The 23,420-nt window shown below is 39.9% G+C and overlaps 1 protein-coding gene across 2 annotated transcripts in view; it reads left to right on the top strand.

Annotated features, from left to right (window-relative positions):
* ATP2A2 (ATPase sarcoplasmic/endoplasmic reticulum Ca2+ transporting 2) overlaps positions 1 to 17,135 on the top strand; it is a 64,134-nt gene extending 46,999 nt beyond the window's left edge. For both annotated transcript variants that reach the window (XM_065417999.1, XM_065417998.1), the window contains 11 exons: positions 4,140 to 4,242; positions 5,293 to 5,424; positions 5,521 to 5,643; positions 5,851 to 6,069; positions 7,820 to 8,155; positions 10,698 to 10,918; positions 12,052 to 12,254; positions 13,425 to 13,510; positions 13,959 to 14,092; positions 15,206 to 15,323; positions 15,490 to 17,135. In XM_065417999.1, coding sequence (XP_065274071.1) covers positions 4,140 to 4,242; positions 5,293 to 5,424; positions 5,521 to 5,643; positions 5,851 to 6,069; positions 7,820 to 8,155; positions 10,698 to 10,918; positions 12,052 to 12,254; positions 13,425 to 13,510; positions 13,959 to 14,092; positions 15,206 to 15,323; positions 15,490 to 15,759 — 1,945 coding nt within the window. In that variant the 3' untranslated portion in view covers positions 15,760 to 17,135. The remainder of the gene's footprint in view (positions 1 to 4,139; positions 4,243 to 5,292; positions 5,425 to 5,520; positions 5,644 to 5,850; positions 6,070 to 7,819; positions 8,156 to 10,697; positions 10,919 to 12,051; positions 12,255 to 13,424; positions 13,511 to 13,958; positions 14,093 to 15,205; positions 15,324 to 15,489) is intronic.
* Positions 17,136 to 23,420: the final 6,285 nt, after the last annotated feature.

Genomic DNA, 23,420 nt, shown 5'->3' with positions numbered 1-23,420 from the left:
TGTACGCTGTAAACCAGTGTTTCTCAACTGGTCCATGGACCGGCTCTGGTCCCTGAGATCTCCCTGACACAGTTTAGGAAGGCAGCAAGCCAGTCCCTGATATCAAAAAGGTTAAACACTGCTCTAAACCACTGACTTTGAAAAGGCTGATAGCTTTATTGTCTCCAGTGGAAATGTTAATAAACATAAGGTTACACTAGTGGGATGGAGATTTTTTTTTTTTTTTTTTTTTTCCATCCTTAGAATTCTGAGGGTAGGTCTACACTTACCCGGTAGTTCGGCGGCTGGCGATCGAACTTCTGGGTTCGACTTATCGCGTCTTGTCTGGACGCGATAAGTCGAACCCGGAAGTGCTCGCCATCGACTGCAGTACTCCTGCTTGGCGAGAGGAGTACCGCGGAGTCGACGGGGGAGCCTGCCTGCCGCGTGTGGACCGAGGTAAGTTCGAACTAAGGTACTTCGAACTTCAGCTACGTTATTCACGTAGCTGAAGTTGCGTACCTTAGTTCGAATTGGGGGGTTAGTGTAGACCTGGCCTGAGAATCCTTCATTAGAGAAAAATTGAGAAAAGGAGCTGTAATAAATAACTCCTTCTTCTTGGAGGGGGCGGGGTATGCTTTTTCGGATATATTTAAATTTATGAGGATTTATTTACAAAATTTCCCTATGCAATGAGTTGAAATATATACTTTAAACATCTCTTTACAGTTTGAGGTTTGGCATGTGTTGCTCCAAAAAGTCAATAGGTTTTTAGCAATGTCCGTAATGATAATCCTCACAGCAGTGAATAGAGTTCTCACTATTTAGATTTCTTAATTCTGTAAAAAAAATTTTGTTTAAAAGTTAATTGCAAATAAGACTTGAAATTTCCATGTCAAGAAATAGGTTATTTTGGGCCATCCAAAAGACTTTGTAGCAATTTCCTTTTCATATAAGGAATCTTCATGTGCATGTCTATTTACACTTACCCAATACCAGTCAGTGAATATGGAATGTTAACGTAGATTGATGGCCGATGTCAGGCCCTATTAATAAAAGAAAATATAGTCGGAATTCCATATTTTGTTTACTTAGAGTTCTTGAGACAGCTCGGGTAGGATACTGTGCTTGTGCATTTCATAGTGCTACAGTATGTCACCTTGCCATAAAAAATTCTGATAGTTGAATCCTCAGGTCCTTAAGGCAAATTGATAATCTTCAGCTTTGCTTGGAGTGGATTTAGTCATTCAGTCCACTGGGTTTTTTGTTTGCTTGTTTGTGTGGGGTGTGTGGTTTATAACCATTTGGATCAATAACTGACTGACTTCACCTTGGATTTAAAATATTTTTAAAGCAAATAATTCTCCAGTACATCAAAATAATAAAATCATTCCTCTGTAAGTCAAGAATTAGTTTTTTAGGGTTTTTTGTTTTGTTTTGTTTTTTTAAGGGCTAGGAAACCATTATTTTCCATGTAGGTGGATGGAAGGAGGCACTTATGAAAGTTAATGTACATGTAAACACAAATGACCTAATTTATAGTAAGTAACAAACAAAAAACAAGTCTTGGTACTTCATGAAGTTTCTGTATCTCAGGAAACACGTTAGCGCTTTCTGAAAGCTCAAAAAATTTATAAAAATAAATTGAGAGTATGAATTCAAAAGCAACATATAAGTTTTCTATTGGAACAGTAGAATCAGTTAGAACCAGTTTTTCTAATGGAATTGACTATGCAGCCGAAATATTAAAATGTAATACTCCTCTTGTTTCTCTGTTTGCCCCGTACCATTTCTGATGAAACCTTATTCTGTACACTTCACTCTGCACCAGTGTATATGGCCTATGCACACCTTCACTATCCTTGAGGGAGTGATCATGCCAAAAACTGTAACTTTAAATTACTCACTTTTTACTTTAGGCTCTTAGATTAGTGAAGGAGATTTCAAAGAGAGAAATTTAAAGTGCTCTAGACTCTGCACAAAGGCTACTTGTGCACACCATTACTGAGTCTCAGAAACACAGGGAAGAGTAAGGCAAGAAAAAACAGTACTGTTAAATGACAAGGTTCCAGAGGTTATCCTCAGAAAATAGAAATCCAACCCAAATGAAGACAATAGAAAAGAGCATAACCTATGACAGGTAAAATGTGAGATGAAAATTAGGAAGGCTGAGAGAATTTGAAGTAATTAACACAAATTCTTGTTATATCTGTACTAAAGTATATAAAGTATATATTTTTATATCTTTGCTTGTAGCTGTAACTTAATATACAAAATATTTAACAAGGGATGACACCTTACATTTAGATTCTTTTTTTTTTTTTTTTTTTAATATGGACTTCTGGTTATTTATATGGTATACAGCAACAGGTTCCAGTATTTGTATAATCTATAGTACTACAAAATAACTGGAAAAAGGCTTGCTATGTAGCTATATTTGCTGTATGTTTACAGTATACGTTGTACTATGTAGCAGTACTTCCAGGAATCCTTCCAACTGAAGTACACAGGAGAAAAATGGACCCATGCTGGTGGACAGCCTCTGTTTAGGGGGTAGTCAGTATTCACTGGCTTATAAAAAAGTACCAGCAGCAGTTGTCATAATGCCTCAATGATTATTTCATGCTAACCTAGAGGTATGCTGATGTTGTATAAAATAAGTCTCTATGGGCTTGTCTATACTTACCGCGCTGGTTCGGCGGCAGGCAATCGAACTTCTGGGTTCGATTTATCGCGTCTTGTCTGGACGCGATAAATCGAACCCAGAAGTGCTCGCCGTCGACTCCGGTAATCCTGCTCTGCGCAAGGAGTACGCGGAGTTGACGGGGGAGCCTGCCTGCCGCGTCTGGACCGCGGTAAGTTTCGAACTAAGTTACGTCGACTTCAGCTACGTTATTCATGTAGCTGAAGTTGCGTACCTTAGTTCGAATTGGGGGGTTAGTGTAGACCAGGCCTATAAGTAATACCATTCTAACGTGAATATCTAAGCGTGAAAAGTAAAGAGGGGATGTAGCTCTAATATATGAAGTTAACATTTGCAAAATTAATCTTAATGTCATATACCACTATGAAACTGTTTGAGTGGGTCTAATGTCCATAATCAGGAGTGGATCACTCCTGGAAAACAAATAATTTCTCTCTACTGGAAACTAGGAAGAGAAAAGAGGATAGTCTTGTGATTAAAGAAGTGACAGGAGAGAGTCCCAGTCCAATCTGTGTTCTGTTCCCAGCACTGCTATAGATTTCCTGTGTGACCTCCTACAAATCACTTAAACTCAGTTCCCCCATTTTCTTACTGTAAAATGGGGATAATACTTGTAAAGATAAATCATTAATGTATATGAGGTGTGTGTGTGTATATACTCCAAAAGCCATAGTAAAACCTGTTCATCATCATCATCCTTTTTCCCACACTTGCTTATCTCCTTTTCAAACTCTCACCTTTTTTACTTTTACTCTTTTTGCCCCTAAGCTTCAAATCTTCTCCTTCTGCTTATTTAACAAGCACCCTCTCTTCTCCTTCAAGTTCTTCCCTATAACAGTACTTCCAGGAATCCTTCCAACGCTTGTTTCCATCAATACTCCCACACCTTCTTTTATCTGAACTTTTGATCCATAGCTGTTCTTGTCTTTGGTCTTGTCTATCTTAAGCTGTGAACTCTTAGACCCATTCCTTGCTCCTATCTTATTTAGCACCATAAATGTAGATTATATCTTAAAACTGAGTGACACAGGGAAGAAACAACAACAAAAATCTGTTGCCATAGTTCCCACAAGGGCTCACATAAAATGGTGAAATATGTCACTAAAACACAAGTCCTTGTTGAAAAGAGGAGCATAAAGTAAAATCCAGAAATTTGTATCCATACTCCTTATTTAAAGCCCAGTTTAAAGGTACATTGCTCTCATTTTTAACTCTGCCTTGCATTTTTCAGGATAGAATGTTTCTTTGGTGCAGATTCTGTAATGCCACATCTTATAATTGAGAGAGAACCTTGCTTCAGAATCTTCACTAAACAATGAATTTGCGTTGTTTTCTATCATTCAGCATATAGAGGGATTAACTAAGGAAAAAATTGGTGAAATGTAAGAGCATAGTTAACTGACTCAGTAACTTTTCACTCAGGTCCTTATGTATTTATTTATTTATTTATTGACAGGCATAAAGATGACAAACTTGTTAAATGTCATCAGTATGATGGCCTTGTAGAACTAGCAACGATCTGTGCACTTTGTAATGATTCTTCTTTGGATTACAATGAAGTAAGTCAATCTTTTGTACAATACAAGAGGAAACCAGAATGAAGTTAAATGCTTGTTCTTGTCTAAATTTACTTTGTATCTTTCCCCAAAGTTGGGAGGTGCCTCACATTTTTGAGCAAACTCTCAGGGTGTTAATGACTTTCTATTCTATTTCCCATATAAACACCTATAAAGCACAATGTTATAACCATTATTCTTCTGGTTAAGGGAGACCACTTAGTCCCTTAAACACTTAATGCCACTCCTTATTTGGCTAGAGAGGACCTTTGTTGAGCAACTTGAGTTAAAAGAGTGAGACTAATTTGGAACTCAGACCTGTCTCCTCCTTAACAATGTAGAGGGCACTGCTGCTAGGCTTTCCTGCTTGTCCTAAATCTCTATCTTGAAATGATACATTGCAAATATAAATTAGGAAAAATCCAGTAAAAGCTTTATCCAGCATGTTGGGAGAATGGGAGGTGCTGGTAAGTTTTTAAAAAATAAGTGTGTGTGGGGGGGGGGGGGGGCGGAAATCCGGTGCTGGATCTGGGTGGCACTCACCTTGGGCAGCTCCCCGCAAGCAGTGACATGTCCCTGCTGCTCCTAGGTGGAGGCGCACGGCTAGACAGGCCACTGGGAGCTGCAGACCCAGCGCTCGAGACGGGGTGGGGCAGTGTGCAGAGCCACCTAGCCGCACCTCTGCCTAGAAACAGCAGGGATATGTTGCCACTTGCAGGGAGCTGCCCGAGGTGAGCGCCACCCGGATCCGGCACCCCACACCCCCTCCCATGTCCCAATAGAGCTTTCTGGTTGGTAAAGAGCTGGATAACACAGCTTTTACTGTGGCAAAAACTGTTTTCCTTTTAAGATGAGGAAAAAAGATTGGTGAAATCTGACATTTTGGAGAAACTAATTTCTTTGTGTTTTTTTTCATTATGAACTGCAACAAGATCTGCTAAGTATTGTTTCCATTCATTGTATCACTTGAAATTTCACTGTGGTGACTTGCCAAAGGCCAAGGTTTTTATAGCAGTAATAATTCTTCTCCATTTTTTTTTAAATGAATTGAAGGCTAAGGGAGTGTATGAAAAGGTTGGAGAAGCTACGGAGACTGCACTCAGCTGCCTGGTTGAGAAGATGAATGTATTTGACACAGAATTAAAGGGGCTCTCCAGAATTGAACGTGCAAATGCTTGCAACTCGGTCAGTACTTCCAAAATACTGTAAACCATATGTGATTTCAGTTATGTTGTTTGTTGCAATCTGAATGAAATGTTGTTAATAATGTCTCCTTCATAGGTCATAAAACAACTCATGAAGAAAGAGTTCACTCTGGAATTCTCAAGGGACAGAAAGTCCATGTCTGTCTACTGTACTCCAAACAAACCGAGCCGGACATCCATGAGCAAGATGTTTATTAAGGCAAGTTCAGCATATGAGAAGTATAGTTTTGAAATGGCTACAAAGTAACATGACTCTTGAAGTTGTGCTTAGACTAATTGTAGCTGAACCATGAGCATAAAGTGTGCCTAGTGTTATCAGTTTTGGAGATGGACTGCTTTCTTATCTTGTGTGAAATGATTCTGTGATGGAGAACAAATTTGCTCATTTCTTGCTTTGCTCCTGTAGGGTGCTCCTGAAGGTGTACTTGACAGGTGTACGCATGTTCGTGTTGGAAGCACTAAAGTACTATTAACTCCAGGAATTAAGCAGAAGATCATGACTGTCATTCGAGAGTGGGGTACTGGTAGAGACACATTGCGTTGCTTGGCTCTAGCAACACATGACAATCCACCAAGAAGAGAAGAAATGAACCTTGAGGACTCTGCAAACTTTATTAATTATGAGGTTAGTTTAGTAAAAGGCTTGCCTCTCCTTTGTTTCAACAGTTTTTTATTAAGATTGAGTTTTGTTTTGTTTTTTTCAGAAGACAAAACAGTAAAGGGCAATGCTTTTAACAAGTTGGATTCTTTTCAAACATCAATATAACACTTCAGAAGCTTTTTCTGAATTAATAAATGTGGTCTGGCTCAATGGCTTAGCAACAGCAAGTTGTGCGAGCTATACAGGGGACCAAAATTAGGAGCATCCTTTGGGTTCTTAAATTCCCCCACCCCCTGGCATCACTCCCCCAGCAGAGTCTGGACTAAAAGTTATTTGTTCTTGGTGCTTCTGGTTGCTGATCTATACATAGACACTTGATAATAAGTTTTTAGTAAGGTGCCATTCAGGCTGGTCTTTTGCAATTAATGCTAATGTTGTGGTGCAGAATACATATATTTCTCAAACTACCTATAGTTCTCATCAACATAGTATCTGAGACTCTTTAAATTTTGGTTCTGGAAAAAGTAATTCATAAAAATACCACTGGGGAAATTGTGTATTGTGCTTCAGTTACTTACTTTAAGCCAGTGGTCTCCAAACTTTTTGTCACTCCCCCCTCGGAGCTGAGAGCAGGGGCCAGGGCTGTGGGCAGAGCAGGGCTGAGGGGCGCTCCCTTCCTGCCCCCCATGGGGGCTGGCCTGGGCCCTGCCGCACCTGCTCCGAACGTTCCTCTGCGCCCCCCTTTCCCTCTCCCCCAGGAGGGAAATGCTCTACAGTTTGGGAACTACTGCTTTAAACTCTTATTTTCTCAGATTACAAGTGTTTCCTAATTGCCTGTCCTGCAAACTCACCTTGGAATCTGAGGGTCAAGCTGGGTTCTTTCCCTTCTCTTGTATTTTCATTAGTAAAGATTCTGCCCTCAACTATCTGAACAACTCCATTATATTTCAGTACAATTCCATGTATAACTAGGACTTCATTTTTGAAGACAGTTAAAGTTGCAGATTATTTGGCTTGGAGAATCTCTTGCTAGCAGTATGCATGAGAAAGAAAGACTTGACCCTGAGTGCAGGTGGAATCTGCAAAGCTGGCAATTAGATCACCTTTTAACTTATGAACTGAGCACTTTTGAGCTGAAGGCAAAGAGACATAATACATTTGGAAACACAGAATGCCATTTTTAGTCACTTCTCAGGGTAAGAACAGACTTTAAATTGCTCCATATGCTTAACTCATTGAGACTCTTCTCAGTGTTATGTTTCAGAACCAGAGGATGCTGCATAAAATGCTGCACTAGAACAAAGTCAGGATTACAGAGACAAAACATTCCCAGTTCTATTTCAGTTCCTCTCCTTTCTCAGTGTCGCTTGTAGTTTGCTTTTCAAAATGGTCTGGATTCAGACCATAGTACAAGAAATGAACATTTGAGGCAAGATACCATGAAGACTGAGTATGCCGAAATACAGAGATGAGTCTGGAAGAGCCCCATAAGTGGGGGAAAATCTGACTTGATGTGCATTGCATGCTTGCTGAACCTTGTCACATACTAGTTTTGAACAAACATCGAGGTAGGGTTGGCAGGGGGTGGCATGCAAGTTTATAGAGGCCTGAATTAAAAACTGTTAGATACTGAAGGATAAAAATGCTATTTTCCTCTTATAAACTAATGTTTGAGCTACTTTGGCTTGTGAAAATGATTTGTGTACTGTCCTACCAAAGAAATAAAAGCATGTCCTAATATTTTGTGCTAAAGCTCAATGTCCTCTTGTTTCAGACCAATTTGACTTTTGTTGGCTGTGTGGGTATGCTGGATCCCCCAAGAACTGAAGTAGCCTCATCCATAAAGTTGTGTAAGAAAGCTGGTATTCGTGTTATTATGATTACTGGTGACAATAAGGGCACAGCAGTAGCCATCTGTCGTCGTATTGGTATCTTTGGAGAAGATGAGGATGTTTCTTCAAAAGCCTTTACTGGACGTGAGTTTGATGAACTTTCCCCAGCTGTCCAGAGAGATGCTTGCCTACATGCTCGTTGCTTTGCCCGTGTAGAGCCTTCCCATAAGTCTAAGATTGTTGAGTTCCTCCAGTCTTTCGATGAGATCACGGCTATGGTAAGTAATTAGAAGCTTGCATGGCTTGTAAAAGAGATTTTACTTTTAAAACAAATTATATCCCGTCAAACTAATGCCTAAATCTGACAAATTTCAGTTGTTGTTTTTTTTTTTTAAGCTCGGCAGTTACAGGCTGGTAAATCTGACTTCAGTACCAGGCAAACTGGTTGAAACGATAGTCAAGAATAAAATTGTCAGACACATATATAGGTGAACATAATCTGTTGGGGAATAGTCAACGTAGTTTTTGTAAAGGGAAATCATGCCTCACCAATCTATTAGAATTCTTTGAGGGGGTCAACAAGCATGTGGACAAGGGGATCCAGTGGATATAGTGAATTTAGATTTTCAGAAAGCCTTTGGGCACGTCTTCACTACCCGCCGGATCGGCGGGTAGCGATTGATCTATCAAGGATCGATTTTTATCGCGTCTAGTGTAGACGTGATAAAATCAATCCCCGATCCCTCTGCCGTAGACTCCGGAACTCCACCGCAGCGAGAGGCGGAAGCGGAGTCGACGGGGGAGCGGCAGCGGTCGACTCGCCGCCGTCCTCACAGCCAGGTAAGTCGACCTAAAATACGCAACTTCAGCTACGCTATTCGCATAGCTGAAGTTGCGTATCTTAGGTCGACACCCCTGCCCCGCCCCCCCGTAGTGTAGACCTAGCCTTTGACAAGGTCCCTCACCAAAGGCTCTTAAGCAAAGTAAGCAGTCATGGGATAAGAGGGAAGGTTTTCTCATGGATTGATAACTGTTTAAAAGATAGGAAACAAAGGGTAGGAATAAATGGTCAGTTTTCAGAATGGGGAGAGGTAAATAGTGGTGTCCCTCAGGGGTCTGTACTGGGCCCAGTCCTATTTAACATTCATAAATAATCTGGAAAAAGGGGTAAACAGTGAGGTGGCAAAATTTTTAGATGATACAAAACTACTCAAGATGGTTAAGTCCCAGCCAGACTGCAAAGAGCTACGAAAGGATCTGTAAGTGAACAAAACGTTAGGAATCATTAAGAAAGAGATACCATATTGCCTCTATATAAATCCATGGTAAACCCACATCTTGAATACTGCGTGCAGATGTGGTCACCCCATCTCAAAAAAGATACATTGGACTTGGAAAAGCTTCAGAAAAGGGCAACAAAAATTATTAGGGGTATGGAACGGCTGCTGTATGAGGAGAGATTAATAAGATTGGGACTTTTCAGCTTGGAAAAGAGAAGACTAAGTGGGGATATGATAGAGGTCTATAAAATCATGACTGGTGTGGAGGAAAGTAAATAATGAAGTGTTATTTACTCCTTCTCATAACACGAACTAGGGGCCACCAAATTAAATTAATAGGCAGCAAGTTTAAAACAAAAGGAAGTATTTTTTTTCACACAACGCACAGTCAACCTGTGGAACTCCTTGCCAGAGGATGTTGTGAAGGTCAAGACTATAACAGGGTTCAAAAAATAACTAGATAAATTCATGGAGGTTAGGTCCATCCATGGCTATTAGCCAGGATGGGCAGGGATGGTGGATGTCAGAAGCTGGGAACGGCTGACAGGGATGGATCACTTGATGATTACCTGTTCTGTTCATTCCCTCTGGGACACCTGGCATTGGTCACTATCGGACGACAGGATACTGGGCTAGATGGACCTTTGCTCTTAAACTTTGAGGGACCACCCCTTGTATTTTTCCTAGGATAATGGGTAAATGATCGCATGTATTGGAGCCTGAAAAATTAGAAATTAGAATCAGTTTTCACCCAACTAGTGATAGCTTTCATCAATTGCTCTTTCCATTTTTTAGGAATGTTGTTCAGCAGTGCATTGTTCAGAAAATTACTTAAAAATAAGGTATCATGTGGGCATAGTTCAGCATCAGAAATATCTTACTGGTTCACACCAAAACCTTGACAAAATATGGTACTTGTAATTTACCCAGTTGGTAGAATTGGGCTTTTTCCTTCCTTTTCCCCACCAAGCATCTGAGCACATCTCTGATCACTTGGGACTATAAATCAAAGGCACTGCCATCTCCCTAAGGCAGAAACTTCTTCTCTTCAGCCTAATTAGAGTAAGAGGTGGAAAATCAGCAAACTGTCTTTTGGTTTGGGCACCTAAGTGTATGGCCTGAAGAACTAAGATAGTTGACCTCTGAGTCAATTTTGTTAGACAAGCAAGGAATATTGTGTAGTGGTCCCCTTGATTTTGGATATTTGGGTGGAGTAAATAGAGAGGTTTCTCTAGAACCCAGTTTCCTTGCACTTCAGCAATCAATGTCTCAACTAGTTACATTGTGTGTGTATTGTAATGTTCACATGTTGATTATAGGCATAATCAGAATAACAGCATTGGAAACACTGTTGCTACTCAGGTCATCTTCTGTACCTGTCAGTTCAATCAAGTTTAAACTTCCTGTCCTTCACCTTAAAGCCCCATCTCAATTCTGCACCTCCTTACTCACCCACTTAAGATTTTTGTCCCCTGTGTAAAATCCTCTTCCAGTCCCCGCATATAAGTGCCCACGTTTTCTGTTAAACTTTGTATTTTAGACTGGTGATGGTGTAAATGATGCCCCTGCACTGAAGAAAGCAGAAATTGGGATTGCTATGGGGTCAGGTACTGCAGTGGCTAAAACTGCTTCTGAAATGGTATTGGCTGATGACAACTTCTCAACCATCGTAGCTGCTGTGGAAGAAGGGCGTGCAATCTACAACAACATGAAACAGTTTATCCGTTATCTCATCTCTTCGAATGTTGGAGAAGTTGTTTGGTAAGTTTTAAGAAGTGGTTCTGTTTTAATTTTGCACTTCTGTAATGGAAGCTGGTCAGTTTTAACTTACAATATTGCTAGATGCTATTTGGGGAACAGAGGTTTATTAGAAGTAATAACTATGTTTAAAAGAGATGAGCATTGCAATGCATATAAATACTTAAGGGAATTAATTATATATTCACTATGTTTTGAGAAACTTCTATTCAGATGTTAAATATTTCAAAGAAATATTGGATGTTTCCCAAATTCTAGTTTTCAGACACTAATGTCCACTAATATAGGTCCTTAATGCTTCATTTGGGCAAGACTCCTTTGAAATAGACAAATCCGCATTCTACCAGTTGGGAAATCTAACACACAAGTTGACTCTTTCCCAAGACCACAGAGTGAGTTGGTGGCAGAGCCAGGAATAGAGCCCAGATCTCCTGAGTCCCATTTTTGTATTTAAGCCATAAGACTCTCCTTTTTCCAAGGGCTTAACGTCCGTTCTCCTTCTGATGGTTATTGCTACAGATCCCTACTCATGTAGTTCTACCCTAAACCACGCTGACTCAAAGCCATAATGGGAGGTTGCATTCCCCAATGCATGTGTGCAAGGACTGGAGGATATCCAGTTCAATGGAACCTTGCCCCTCAGTTGTACTGTAATTCTATAACAGTTGCAGACTTTTAGGGAGTAGTTTGCAAGCCTCCCTTTATAGATGGCTTCAAGAAGTGGCTCCACTAGGTGAAAACTTCTTTTTAATGCTCCATCAGGTCCATTTGTTTTACCATACAACTCAAAGAGCATAGATCTGTAGCAGCAATATCCTCCAAGTACTCCGGAAAGCAGCCTAGTGCTTTGTGAGGGTTACTCTGGTAGAGAGTAATAAAGCTCCTCAGTCTACCAAAACAAAATGCACCTACTTTAAACATTATTCAATTATTGTTGGCTATAAAATGCATGTACATTCCTAGCTATCTCAATGTGAATATTTAGCTTCCAATATTAAATAATGAGACACAGCATAATTTTTCGTTGCCAGTTACTAAGGAACAGAATTATTTAAAAACTAAACGTAGATGAGTATTTATAATATGTTTGGTTTAACATGGCCACAGACAATTTTGTACTTTGTTCCTTTTTGTAGTATCTTCTTAACTGCTGCTCTGGGTTTCCCTGAAGCTTTAATTCCCGTCCAGCTGTTATGGGTAAATCTTGTAACGGATGGTCTCCCTGCCACTGCTCTGGGCTTCAATCCTCCCGATTTAGACATCATGGATAAGCCACCACGTAATCCTAAAGAGCCCCTGATCAGCGGATGGCTCTTCTTCCGTTACCTGGCTATTGGATGTGAGTAGCTCACTAGCTTTTCTTTTTAACTGTTTGTAATGTAGAATGACTTGTTGGAACTTACATGGAATTTATATGGTCTTCAGTTATGTTTTAGGGTCTTGAAGGCTAGCACAGTGTACTGCTGAACTAGCACACACCTTTTAATCTTTGTTCCATCAATTATCCAATAGATTTACCAGTACTTCCAGTACACCTCCTGTAGTCATAGTGCCCTCGTTTTAAGTCTTATGGGTATGAGGCAAAGCAGTGCATGTATGGGCTCCTTAACACTGTCACGTCATGTGTTACTGCTGGTTCAAACTTAAACCTTTTATAATCTGATCTCAGAATGTAGGAATTGTTGTTACATTGGATTAGACCTGAGGTCCATCTAGTCCAATAGCCTGTCTGTGGCAGTGCCCAGTGCTAAATGCTTCACAGGAAGGAACCCCACAGTAGACATATGTGCTCAAGCTAAATTAGAGTTCTGTGTCCAGAATACTTGTTTCCACCTAGGTAGCGCACACTCTCCTCTCCTACAACATTCCCTTCCCCTTCCTGTGACCCATCCCAGTCTTTCCCTCTCCACCCCACATACTCTCTTCCAGCTGAGGACAGGTTGGGATTGTTACTTAACTGTCTTCAGAGGTTGAGAAATGCAAGATGCTTGTTGACTTAGTAATGAAGAAGCCAGATCTGGAGCAGAAGGCTACCCACCTGGTATCTAGAACCTTTTTTTCAATCAGCAAATGACAATGGTTTGGCCAAATCTGTCATGAATATCTAACCAAATTGTTCTGCAGCACATTCATATTTGTACTTTGTCTCTGTAGAACAGAGTTAATTACTCATACTTTTTTTTTTTTTATTGGAAAGTGAGAAGTTAGGATTTATTTTCTGCTAAATATATTAAATGTTTCACTTTCCAGAGCCATGACCATGGTTGAATTCTCTGTATGCCCTAAATTACAATAAACACATAAAAGATCTTTACAGTTGGACAGATTCCAATTATGGTGACTTGGCAATTTAAAAGCAGATTCCTTCTACGGGAAATGGGCAAAGGCTACATTGTGTATGTGTGTGCCCAAGTGATGGTAGAGGAGGAAGTTCAAGTGAGGTTAACAAGACTTTGTCATACGTACTATTTATAATATAGAAAAACAAACTGCGTCTCTTTTCTTTAAGGTTATGTTGGAGCTGCGACAGTGGGTGCTGCTGCGTGGTGGTTCATTGCTGCTGATGGTGGCCCAAGAGTTACCTATTACCAGCTGGTATTATTCAGTTTAATTTACTTTAGAAAGCCTGCAAAAATATATAAACTCCTACTGAAATGTAACATATGTTGGTACTTACTGTATGCTCTACATTTTCATTTCAAAGAATAGCTGCAAAAGGACCATCTTTAATTGTATTAAATAATCCTGCTTATTCAGAGTTAATAGCTATAAAAAGCTGAAAGGTAGAATACCAAAGACTTTCTTTAAACTGTTTTTGAAGGAAATAGGTGTCTTTTTATGGGAAGTTTCTATACATATCAAATTTATGTGAATTGTTTGAATCAGAGATGAAGTCAAAAGTAATTCTTCCTGATGTTGGCCTCTGTAGGCACAAGCTTTTATAATCCTAGTGCTGGACTGCTGCACCATCCCACTTTAATTTTTTTGTAAATAGGTAATCATCATTGTTGAAATAATGAGTGCTTGTTTTATTCTGTTGTAGAGTCATTTCCTACAGTGCAATGAGGACAACCCAGAATTCACAGATGTAGACTGTGTGGTCTTTGAGTCACCATACCCAATGACAATGGCACTTTCTGTTCTGGTCACCATAGAGATGTGTAATGCTCTCAACAGGTTAGTTATGTCTGAAGTAGAAAGCTGAGATTCACTTAGAGCTTTTTGCCTGAAATTATCAAGTTTTATATAGCAAACTGTCTATGCATTAAGAAAGGACACATAAGTAATAGATATCTAGAGATGATAGTGAGGGAATGGTGAATTCCTGAGTTTGTATACTGAAGGCCAAAGGATAGTTTTTCCTAGATGACATTTGAGATCTTACGCTCTAAGCAGAAGTATCCTTTTAAATCCTTCAGTTCACACTTGGGACTTTGGCATTAGACTGCTAGGATATTTTCCACTGTTTAATTTAAGCCTCATCAATCAGATTATCCCTCATACTTCTGCTATAAAGTGATATTAAGGAGACCTAAAATAAGACTGTTAAATATATGGGAAATAGTTTTTCCTGCCCTAAGGGAGCGTGCCTCAGCTAATTAATACTAAATTATAAATGGAAACCTCTAAATAGCACAATATGCCAAGGGTATTTGAAGAAACGAATTGGAGGTCAGTTAAATTTAAAAAAAATCATTACTTGAAAATTAAGGATGGTGCATTAGCTCTACATTTAAAATATTCTACATCTGAGATTCCTCTTCCTAAACTCTATATTGCAGCACAAAAACCTCCTCTGGTATAGCCAAAACTTAGATTGAACCTGCACAGAAAACGGATTTAAACAAAAGTGTTGTTAGTGTTTGTTAGATGTATTAAATAGGCCCATTTTAATATTCTTGTGCTAACTGTAATCTTGTATAAACTCTCTGCTAATTAAGATAGACAGTAATTTTAGTTTAAAATGCAGTCTAATACTCAAAGCAGTGTAACCCTGTTAGCTCTTTGAAGTACATTCATATATTGCTATTATACACCATTAGTCTAATAAACTGTTAGCGTTTAGTAGCATTGTGTAACATCCTTTTATCTAATACAGCAACTAGTTACTTTTAAAACAACCTTGAATAATCTGAACACTGATTAATGACCAAAAGTGTCAGCAGCCCCCTGTCTTGTTCTTAAATACTCTTACCTCATAGGCACAGAATTATGGCCTGCTAAGATGCCTAATGTGCCTTGTTGAATGTCCTATTCTAATGTCTTATGTATGCATTGTTTCTGTTACAGTTTATCAGAAAACCAGTCCTTAATGAGAATGCCTCCATGGGAGAATATCTGGCTGCTGGGTTCTATTTGCTTGTCCATGTCACTCCATTTTCTTATCCTTTATGTAGAACCACTGCCGGTAAGTAACCGTGTTAATTGGGTGCAAGCTACGTGCAAAGACAAGATTGGCAAAACTACTTGTCTGTAATAATACCTTAAGTTTCAAAGAAGAAAAAACACTGAGATTATTTATTTATTTTGTGTGTATAAATAAAAGGATTTAATGTTTGGCTTCTCTTCCACAGCTCATCTTCCAAATCACACCTCTGAATGTGACCCAGTGGCTGATGGTGTTGAAAATCTCACTACCTGTAATTCTGCTGGATGAGACCCTTAAGTTTGCAGCCCGTAACTACCTGGAACCTGGTAAAGATTGCGTGAAGCCTGCAACCAAACCCTGTTCTTTATCAGCATGCACCGAAGGGATTTCCTGGCCATTTGTGCTCATTACTATGCCCTTGCTTATCTGGCTTTACAGTACAGACACTAACTTTAGTGATATGTTCTGGTCTTGACTGACAGAGTGATGCTTTTACATAAAGATGTTTAACTTAATCAATTTTTTTATTGTTTAAAGCAACTGTCGATTTCTGCTGAATTTTCACATGAACATATTTGCCGGTGATGGAGGTTTCATACTCTAGATTTTGTGTTTTGCTTTTTCTGACTCCAGTGGGGGCAATATTTTCCTCTTTTATACACAACTAAAGTGTCCATTGACATGTACAGAGAACTAACACTATTTTATGCAAATATTTTTTTGTAGATGAAAAGCATGTACAGTGTTCTGTTTAATAGTCTATTCATCCTTGTAAAAAAAACAAAACAAAACTTTTTTTTTGAGCCAGCGGACACTATCAAACTAAATTGGTAGCAGATTTTAGGGAATGAATGTGTTTTCTAAAACTAAAAAAGCATGCAACTGTCTGTCTCTTGCATGATCATCTGAACTTAAGTTGATATCAGTTTATTTTTTATTCATAAGCCAATTTTTCTGCACTGGGCAGAGAGTACTGCTACCTCAGTCAGTGGTTGTTTTGTTTTGTTTTTGTCCCTCCTTATGCCCCCTCATCTTAGGTTCCTGACTGTCTTGTTTACACCAGTCTTTGTAAGAGGTAGAGTATGCCTAGTCATGCTTGTGCAGAAAACATAATTCCAGGTGGAACCTGCTGGGTTCTTCTGTCATCCCTTCAACACACGTAGTATTTTAAGGTTATTTATTTAAATGTCTAATGTATTTTATTATAACAAACCTTGTTTTGCCAGTGTTGCCCACTTTTACTGGGGGAGGGAGAGAGGGGGCACTACTTCAGTCTAGCTTAAACTTTTAAATGGACAAAGAAAATTCTATTTCTTTTTTTTAACTCTAAAAGATGGCTTAAGTTCCGTTTTTAATACCTTATTTACGTGTGTCAGATGTTTTTCAGTCTCTTAGATCAGGGCTTTTGTAATGTGACCTGGAAAAAATAACTTGCACTGCATAGTTAGAAATTGGATTTCTTACACTTTTAGTTAGGGCACTGATCAGTTACACATTTTATGAGTTACTCTGCTGGCCTTGTTCTAGCCTGACTTAGAGAAATAACAAGCTCGTGTGTGTTTTTGTAAAATCTGTAAATAGCACATGACCAAATGAACATATTGTATAGAACTATTTTTATTTTAATGTGGCACTAACCACTTTCATTATATTATGATAAATGTTAGAGCATGTTTTCAAATTCAGTCCTGTATCAACAATGTGTAAGTCATTAACAGTCCTAACTGTGGTGTTTTTCTCCAATGCCTTCCAACATTCATCGACTAAAGTGAGTATTTCTCTTCCATTTCACCATCCCAGTGGTGACTTGCTGTAAAATGGCATATGCTGTATACATGTCAAAGAATAAATAGTAATTTCCTTCATTCCATGCTGTGTCTTGTCAGACTCTGCTGTGCTACATTATTATCACCATTTTAGACTATGCATCCTATAGTATGAGGCCCAAATTATTGAAGCAAATTGCTTTACATTCAGGATCAGTTCTTTTTGGGACCAGCAGCTTCAGTGCAGCAAGAAATTAGAGCTCTCGCCCAATTTTACCCCACACTTGGGTCAAGTCAACTGTAAGCTTTTTCAAACCGATTGACAGGTGCTGTCTGAATTTGATACCCAAGCATTAATGCAAAATATATTGATGCTTATGACCAGACATTGCTTTATTCTGAAGACATACACCCACCATAGAAAATGTGAAATGCTGCTTCCCAGCTGACTGTATCCATTCCAATTATGTTCTCAGGTACCTAGAGTGCTCACTTTGTAACAGAACAATCCATTGATTGTTTCCATTGAATGGAAACGCTTTCTTTGTACTATGTTCATGTGAAAAGACAAAAAGGAACATTCCTGTTAACCTCAGCCAGATCAGTGCAGAGCTTTTGAGAGCAGCACTGGGGGCATAGTGGCTTTGTAAAATGGCTGATGGTGTGTTGGTTTAAATCTGTTTAATAGCAGTTGGGCCACTACTTTTCAACTTACTTTGCTGAAGGTAACTGATCAATTAAATCAAGGCACCAAAGAACTCTGAGCTGCTCCAGAAGGGCATGGATAATGTAGGTTCCATGCTTTCACCTGATTTCAGATGCAGAAGCTTAAATGCCCCCAAAATACAATAAATATAAAACACAACCACTCTGAAATCACAGCACATGAGTCCCAACTATTTGTTGTCCCTCCTATATGCAGACCAAGGGCTTGTCTACACAGTGTGGCAATGTGCATCAGAGGGTGTAAATTGCAGAGCACTGTGTACTGTTACTCTTAGCTGCCAGTGTAGATCATGCTGACACCCTCAAACTTTCCTAGCGCGCAATGATTAGGGCCCTACCAAACTCCCCACCTTGAAAAACACATCACGGACCATGAAATCTGGTCTCTCCCTGTGAAGTCGGATCCTTAGTGTGCTTTTACCCTATGCTGTACAAATTTCACAGGGGGGGACCCATGTGTCTCAAATTGGAGGTCCTGACCCAAAAGGGAGTTTCAGGGGGGTTGCAAGGTTATTTTAGGGGGGTCATGGTATTGCCACCCTTACTTCTGCGCTGCTGCCTTCAGAGCTGGGCAACCAGAGAGCTGTGGCTGGTGGCTGGGCGCCCAGCTCTGAAGCAGCGCCCCACCAGCAGCAGCGCAGAAATAAGGATGGCAATACCGTACCACGCCACCCTTACTTCTGTGCTGCTGCCTTCAGAGCTGGGCGGCCAGAGAGTGGCAGCTGCTGACGGGGAGCCCAGCTCTGAAGGCAGCGCCATGGCCAGCAGCTGGGCAGAAGTAAGGATGGCCTGGTATGGTATTGCCCCCTTTACTTTTGCGCTGCTTCCTGCAGAGCTGGGCCTTCAAAGGGGGCAATACCATACCATGGCATCCTTACTTCTGCACAGCTGCTGGCAACAGCGCTGCCTTCAGAGCTGGGCTTCCAGTCCGCAGCTACCACTCTCCAGCTGCCCAGCTCTGAAGGCAGCACTGCTGCCAGCAGTAGTGCAGAAGTAAGGGTAGGAGTACTACAAACCCCCTACAATAACCTCGTGCCCTCCCCCCCCCTCCCCCCTTACAATTCCTTTTGGGTCAGGATCTACAGCTGAAATGAAATTTAAGATTTTTAAAATCCTATGATCATGAAATTGACCAAAATGGACCATGAATTTGGTAGGGCCTTAGCAATGATGTAGTCCTGTTTGAAATAGTACTAGTGTGCCAGCAAAGCCTCTTCTATTTAGTGTCAGTGGCTCACTGTGGGGTGTTTCATCCGATCAGTGTCATCTGGTAGGAGAGTACAAGTCCGTGAACACTTAACTAATGTATTTTTTAGTATTGTGCTGAATGCCCTTAGTGTGGCTGATGGAAGGATCTCTCCTTGCAGCGAGATGCACATCCTTCCCAAGAACCAGTGACTTACAACTACATCCATGGGGCAGTGTAAACTTAGAATGCCTTATCAGCATTCACAATTCAGAAGGGAGTACCTGCTTCTTGGAAGACAGGGAACAGTTTTCCACAGCAACTTCCCTAATATAACATGATATTCTCTGGATTAGGCCTTTAGGATGCACACTGTCACTAAAACCACTAATCTGGACTGCCTTCTTATAATTAAAACTACAATTAATTAACCCCATTTGCTAAAGTTGAACTTGATGTTATAAAGGTATTTAGTTACAAAGATAGGGCCTGTTTCCAGAAATGTTACCTGCACTCAGAGCTTCAGGGGAAGCTATAGGTATTCAACCTTTGGAATGTCAGATCCACAAATCCTGGAACAAGGGGCACATACAATCCGAGCATTTTAAGTACAAGCCAGTGGCAGTGGGTTGTGGTTGTGTGTGTAACTTCAGGAATACTATTGATACAAAACTTATTTGCTTTTGGGACAACTTTTCCATCTATTTCACCAAACCATCCTCGGAGGACATGACTTGCTTTTACAGAAGTTAATAGGCCATTAAATTGTTCTGGTCACTTAAAACTAAATCCATTTGAGGTTTACATGTGGGGGTGTTGTTGGGGGCTTTTTTTTGGGGGGGGGAGATAACATTTAAGGTTTTCTGTAGTGTCAGCATCTTTAATATTTAGATAATAGCAAAATTTGCCTCTTCCCTTTAAACATTGTGAATTTAAATAGTGCACCAACACTGAACACTTGAAGGGTTTCAAAGATTGTCCATTTCAAAACAAGGATTTTGCAAGGTTGGTTGGGGGGGTTGTGGTGTTGGGTTTTTTTGGGGGTGGGGAGGGGAAGCTTCTGTTTCTCAAGCAGACTGCCCACCATCTTAAGGGAGTTTCATGCATCTCCAATGACCTCCTTGCATGATTTTAGAAGCAGTGTGCAACCCTGCTCCTGCACAGAGAGCAGCATGTAAACTGGGCACTTAAGGGTGAGGGTAGGAAATCTGGATTATGGGGTGGAGCAGGCTGAACAGAGGAGGAAAAACCTGGGTTGACTTCAACTTTTTCTTTAAACCTGAGGTTCTATGCTCTAGCAATATAATTGTTAGGGGCATCATCTAAAGTTGGAGCATGAAAGCACTCTCTACCAGTTCAATGGGTAAGCATTAATTGTGAAAAATTTAACTTGAAGCAAGTGCACATTCTACCCCATCTCTGCTATTTCAAAGGCAGCTGCTATTATTAAAGCCTAAGGAATCTTCCCCTCTATCCTTCCAAGAGTTGTCACCAGAGAGGGACTTAAGCTGCCTGAGGCCTAGATCGGCCAAGCTTCAAGGTCCATCAGACTGATTCTTCCTTCTGCTGGATGAATATTTGCCTTCATGCTCCTGAGCGAGCCAGCTTAAGCAGATGCCCAACATGGAGCTATTGTTTGTGCTCTACAGCCTCTGACCCTGGGCTTCAATTTTGAGAATGCTTCCTTAATCCACACTTGACAATGCCCAACTTAATCTTTAAGATATCTTGTGTCAGTAAGAGGCTGCTCAAAAGTTAGGATGGCTCAAAGCCGCTTGAATGCTGAATTAGAAACGGAGACTTTAGGATACCATAGTGAACTATCTTGGCCTGCTGGCCGCCCAATTTCCCTTTGCAAGTGTTACAGAGGGAGCAAAAGTAGCATAAGGAATCAGTGAGGAAGAAAGGAGGGACTTGTGTGAGTACAGTATTCCTCTCTAGCTAACTAAAGTAAGGCCGTCCAGTGATTTAAAAAAATTAATCACGATTAAGCGCACTGTCACAACAAAAGAATACCATTTAAATTTTTTTGGATGTTTCCTACATTTTCAAATATATTGATTTCAATTACCACACAGAATACAAAGTGTACAGTGCTCACTTTATTATTTTTATTACAAATATTTGCACAGTAAAAAAAATAGTATTTTTCAATTCACCTCATACAAATACTGTAGTGCAATCTCTTTATCATGAAAGTGCAACTTACAAAGGTAGAATTATGTACAAAAAAATAACTGCATTCAAAAATAAAAATGTAAAAGTTTAGCACCTACAAGTCCACTCAGTTCTACTTCTTGATCAGGCAATCACTCAAACAAGTTTGGTTACATTTGAAGGAGATAATGCTGCCTGCTTTTTGTTCACAATATCACCTGCAAGTGAGAACAGGCATTCTCATGACACTGTTGTAACTGGCGTTGCAAGATATTTATGTGCCAGATGCGCTAAAGATTCGTATGTCCCTTCATGCTTCAGCCACCATTCCAGGGGACATGCTGATGACCAGTTCTGCTCAATAAAAATTGAAAGCAGTGCAAACCAATGCATATTCATTTTCCACATGAGTTAGATGCCACCAGCATCTTTTTTGGTAGTTTGATCCTGTAGTTTCCACATTGGAGTGTTGCTCTTTTAAGACTTCTGAAAGCATGCTCCACACCTCGTCCCTCTCAGATTTTGGAAGGCACTTCGGATTCTTAAACCTTGGGTTGAGTGCTGTCTTTAGAAATCTCACATTGGTACCTTCTTTGCATTTTGTCAAATCTGCAGTGAAATTGTTCTTAAAACGAACATGTGCTGGTTCATCATCCGAGACTACTATAACATGAAATATATGGCAGAATGCAGGTAAAACAGAACAGGAGAAGTACAATTATCCCCCAAGGAGTTCAGTCACAAATTTAATTAACACACTTTTTTTGTAAACGAGCGTCATCAGCATGGAAGCATGTCCTCTGGAATGGTGGCCAAAGCATGAAGGGCATATGAATGTTTAGCATATCTGGCACATAAATACCTTGCAATGCCAGTTACAACAGTGCCATGTGAATGCCTATTCTCACTTTCAGGTGACATTGTAAATAAGAAGACAGCAGCATTATGTCCTATAAATGTAAACAAGCTTGTCGTGTTAGTGATTGGCTGAACAAGAAGTAGGCTCTAAAGTTTTACATTGTTTTGTTTTTGAGTGCAGTTATGTAACAAATCTACATTTGTAAATTGTACTTTCACGATAAAGACTGCACTACAGTACTTGTATGAGGTGAATTGAAAAATACTATTGTTTCATTTTTATAGTGCAAATATTTAATAAAAATATAAAGTGGGCACTGTACACTTTGTATTGTATTGTAATTAAAATCAATATATTTGAAAATGTAGAAAAACATCCAAAATGTTTAATAAATTTCAATTGGTATTCTATTGTTTAACAGTGCAATTAATCAATTTTTTAATCACCATTTTTTTTAGTTAATCGAGTTAACTGTGATTAACTGACAGCCCTACTAAAATGCAGCATTGATATGTTTGGATCTTGTCTCTAGCCAAAAGGATGAGAAGTGGAAAGGTTCTGACAACCACAAAGGAATAGCTTGGGCAAAACAAAGTTGCATTACTTCTAAGAAAGTAGAATTCCTTGCCAAAATTTAAACTTTCATATTAGAAGAATTCCTTTTGAGTCCCAACTACGTGGGTCATCTTGGGGGAGCAGTTCAACTGCATGTTTATTTTTCTAAAAGAGAAATTTCCACATTCTTTCTAACCGAACTTGGTAGATTTTGTAGAGGGGAGAGCGAAGGAAATATGCACAGGTCTGTGAAGTGTTCACTCACAAGGGATCCATTTAACCTACTTCATAATCCCATGGACAAATATCTTGTTGAAGCTTGTTCGTAATTAGCTGCAAAGTAACTTGCATTTCCCCTTTCCAGACTCGGCACCAGTGTTTCTTTGAACACTTCTGTGCCTTTTGACTCTGCTTCCATTTTCCTTTCCACACTTCTGAGCTTTCTTTATTGCACCCTGGGTTCCTTACTCCTCTCCTTTGGTAATCTTAATCTTTTGGATCCCTGATGCACGAGCAGCATAGGGGAACCTAGGTTTGTAGCAGGCCAGGTGAAAGACAGCTGGATGAAAGAGGTGCCTTTCTAAGGCTTATGCTGGAAAAAAGTTTGTCGAAATCTGAAAGCATCCCCTTCGGTTGGGACAAGATCACCCTGTGTGGGATGCTGAAAATCTTACCTAATGTTGCTTCTAGCTGGAGGGAAGATGCTGGTGAAGTAACTTGTTCGGATGCATCTAGTCTAGGGCTACTCAGATGTCTTGATAGCGTGGACTCTTGTCGCTATTTCCTCTCAATAATATCGGCTAGCCAAAGAGCTATTCCTGAGCCATATTTAAATGGCTGCTCCATTTTACCTACACAAACGGAAGATGAATGGTATCTGATTACTT

The sequence above is a fragment of the Emys orbicularis genome, chromosome 16, assembly GCF_028017835.1.
Source record: "Emys orbicularis isolate rEmyOrb1 chromosome 16, rEmyOrb1.hap1, whole genome shotgun sequence".
Lineage (NCBI taxonomy): Eukaryota > Metazoa > Chordata > Testudines > Emydidae > Emys > Emys orbicularis.
The sequence above is the reverse complement of the archived record's forward strand: the minus strand, read 5'-3'. Positions and strand labels throughout refer to the sequence as shown.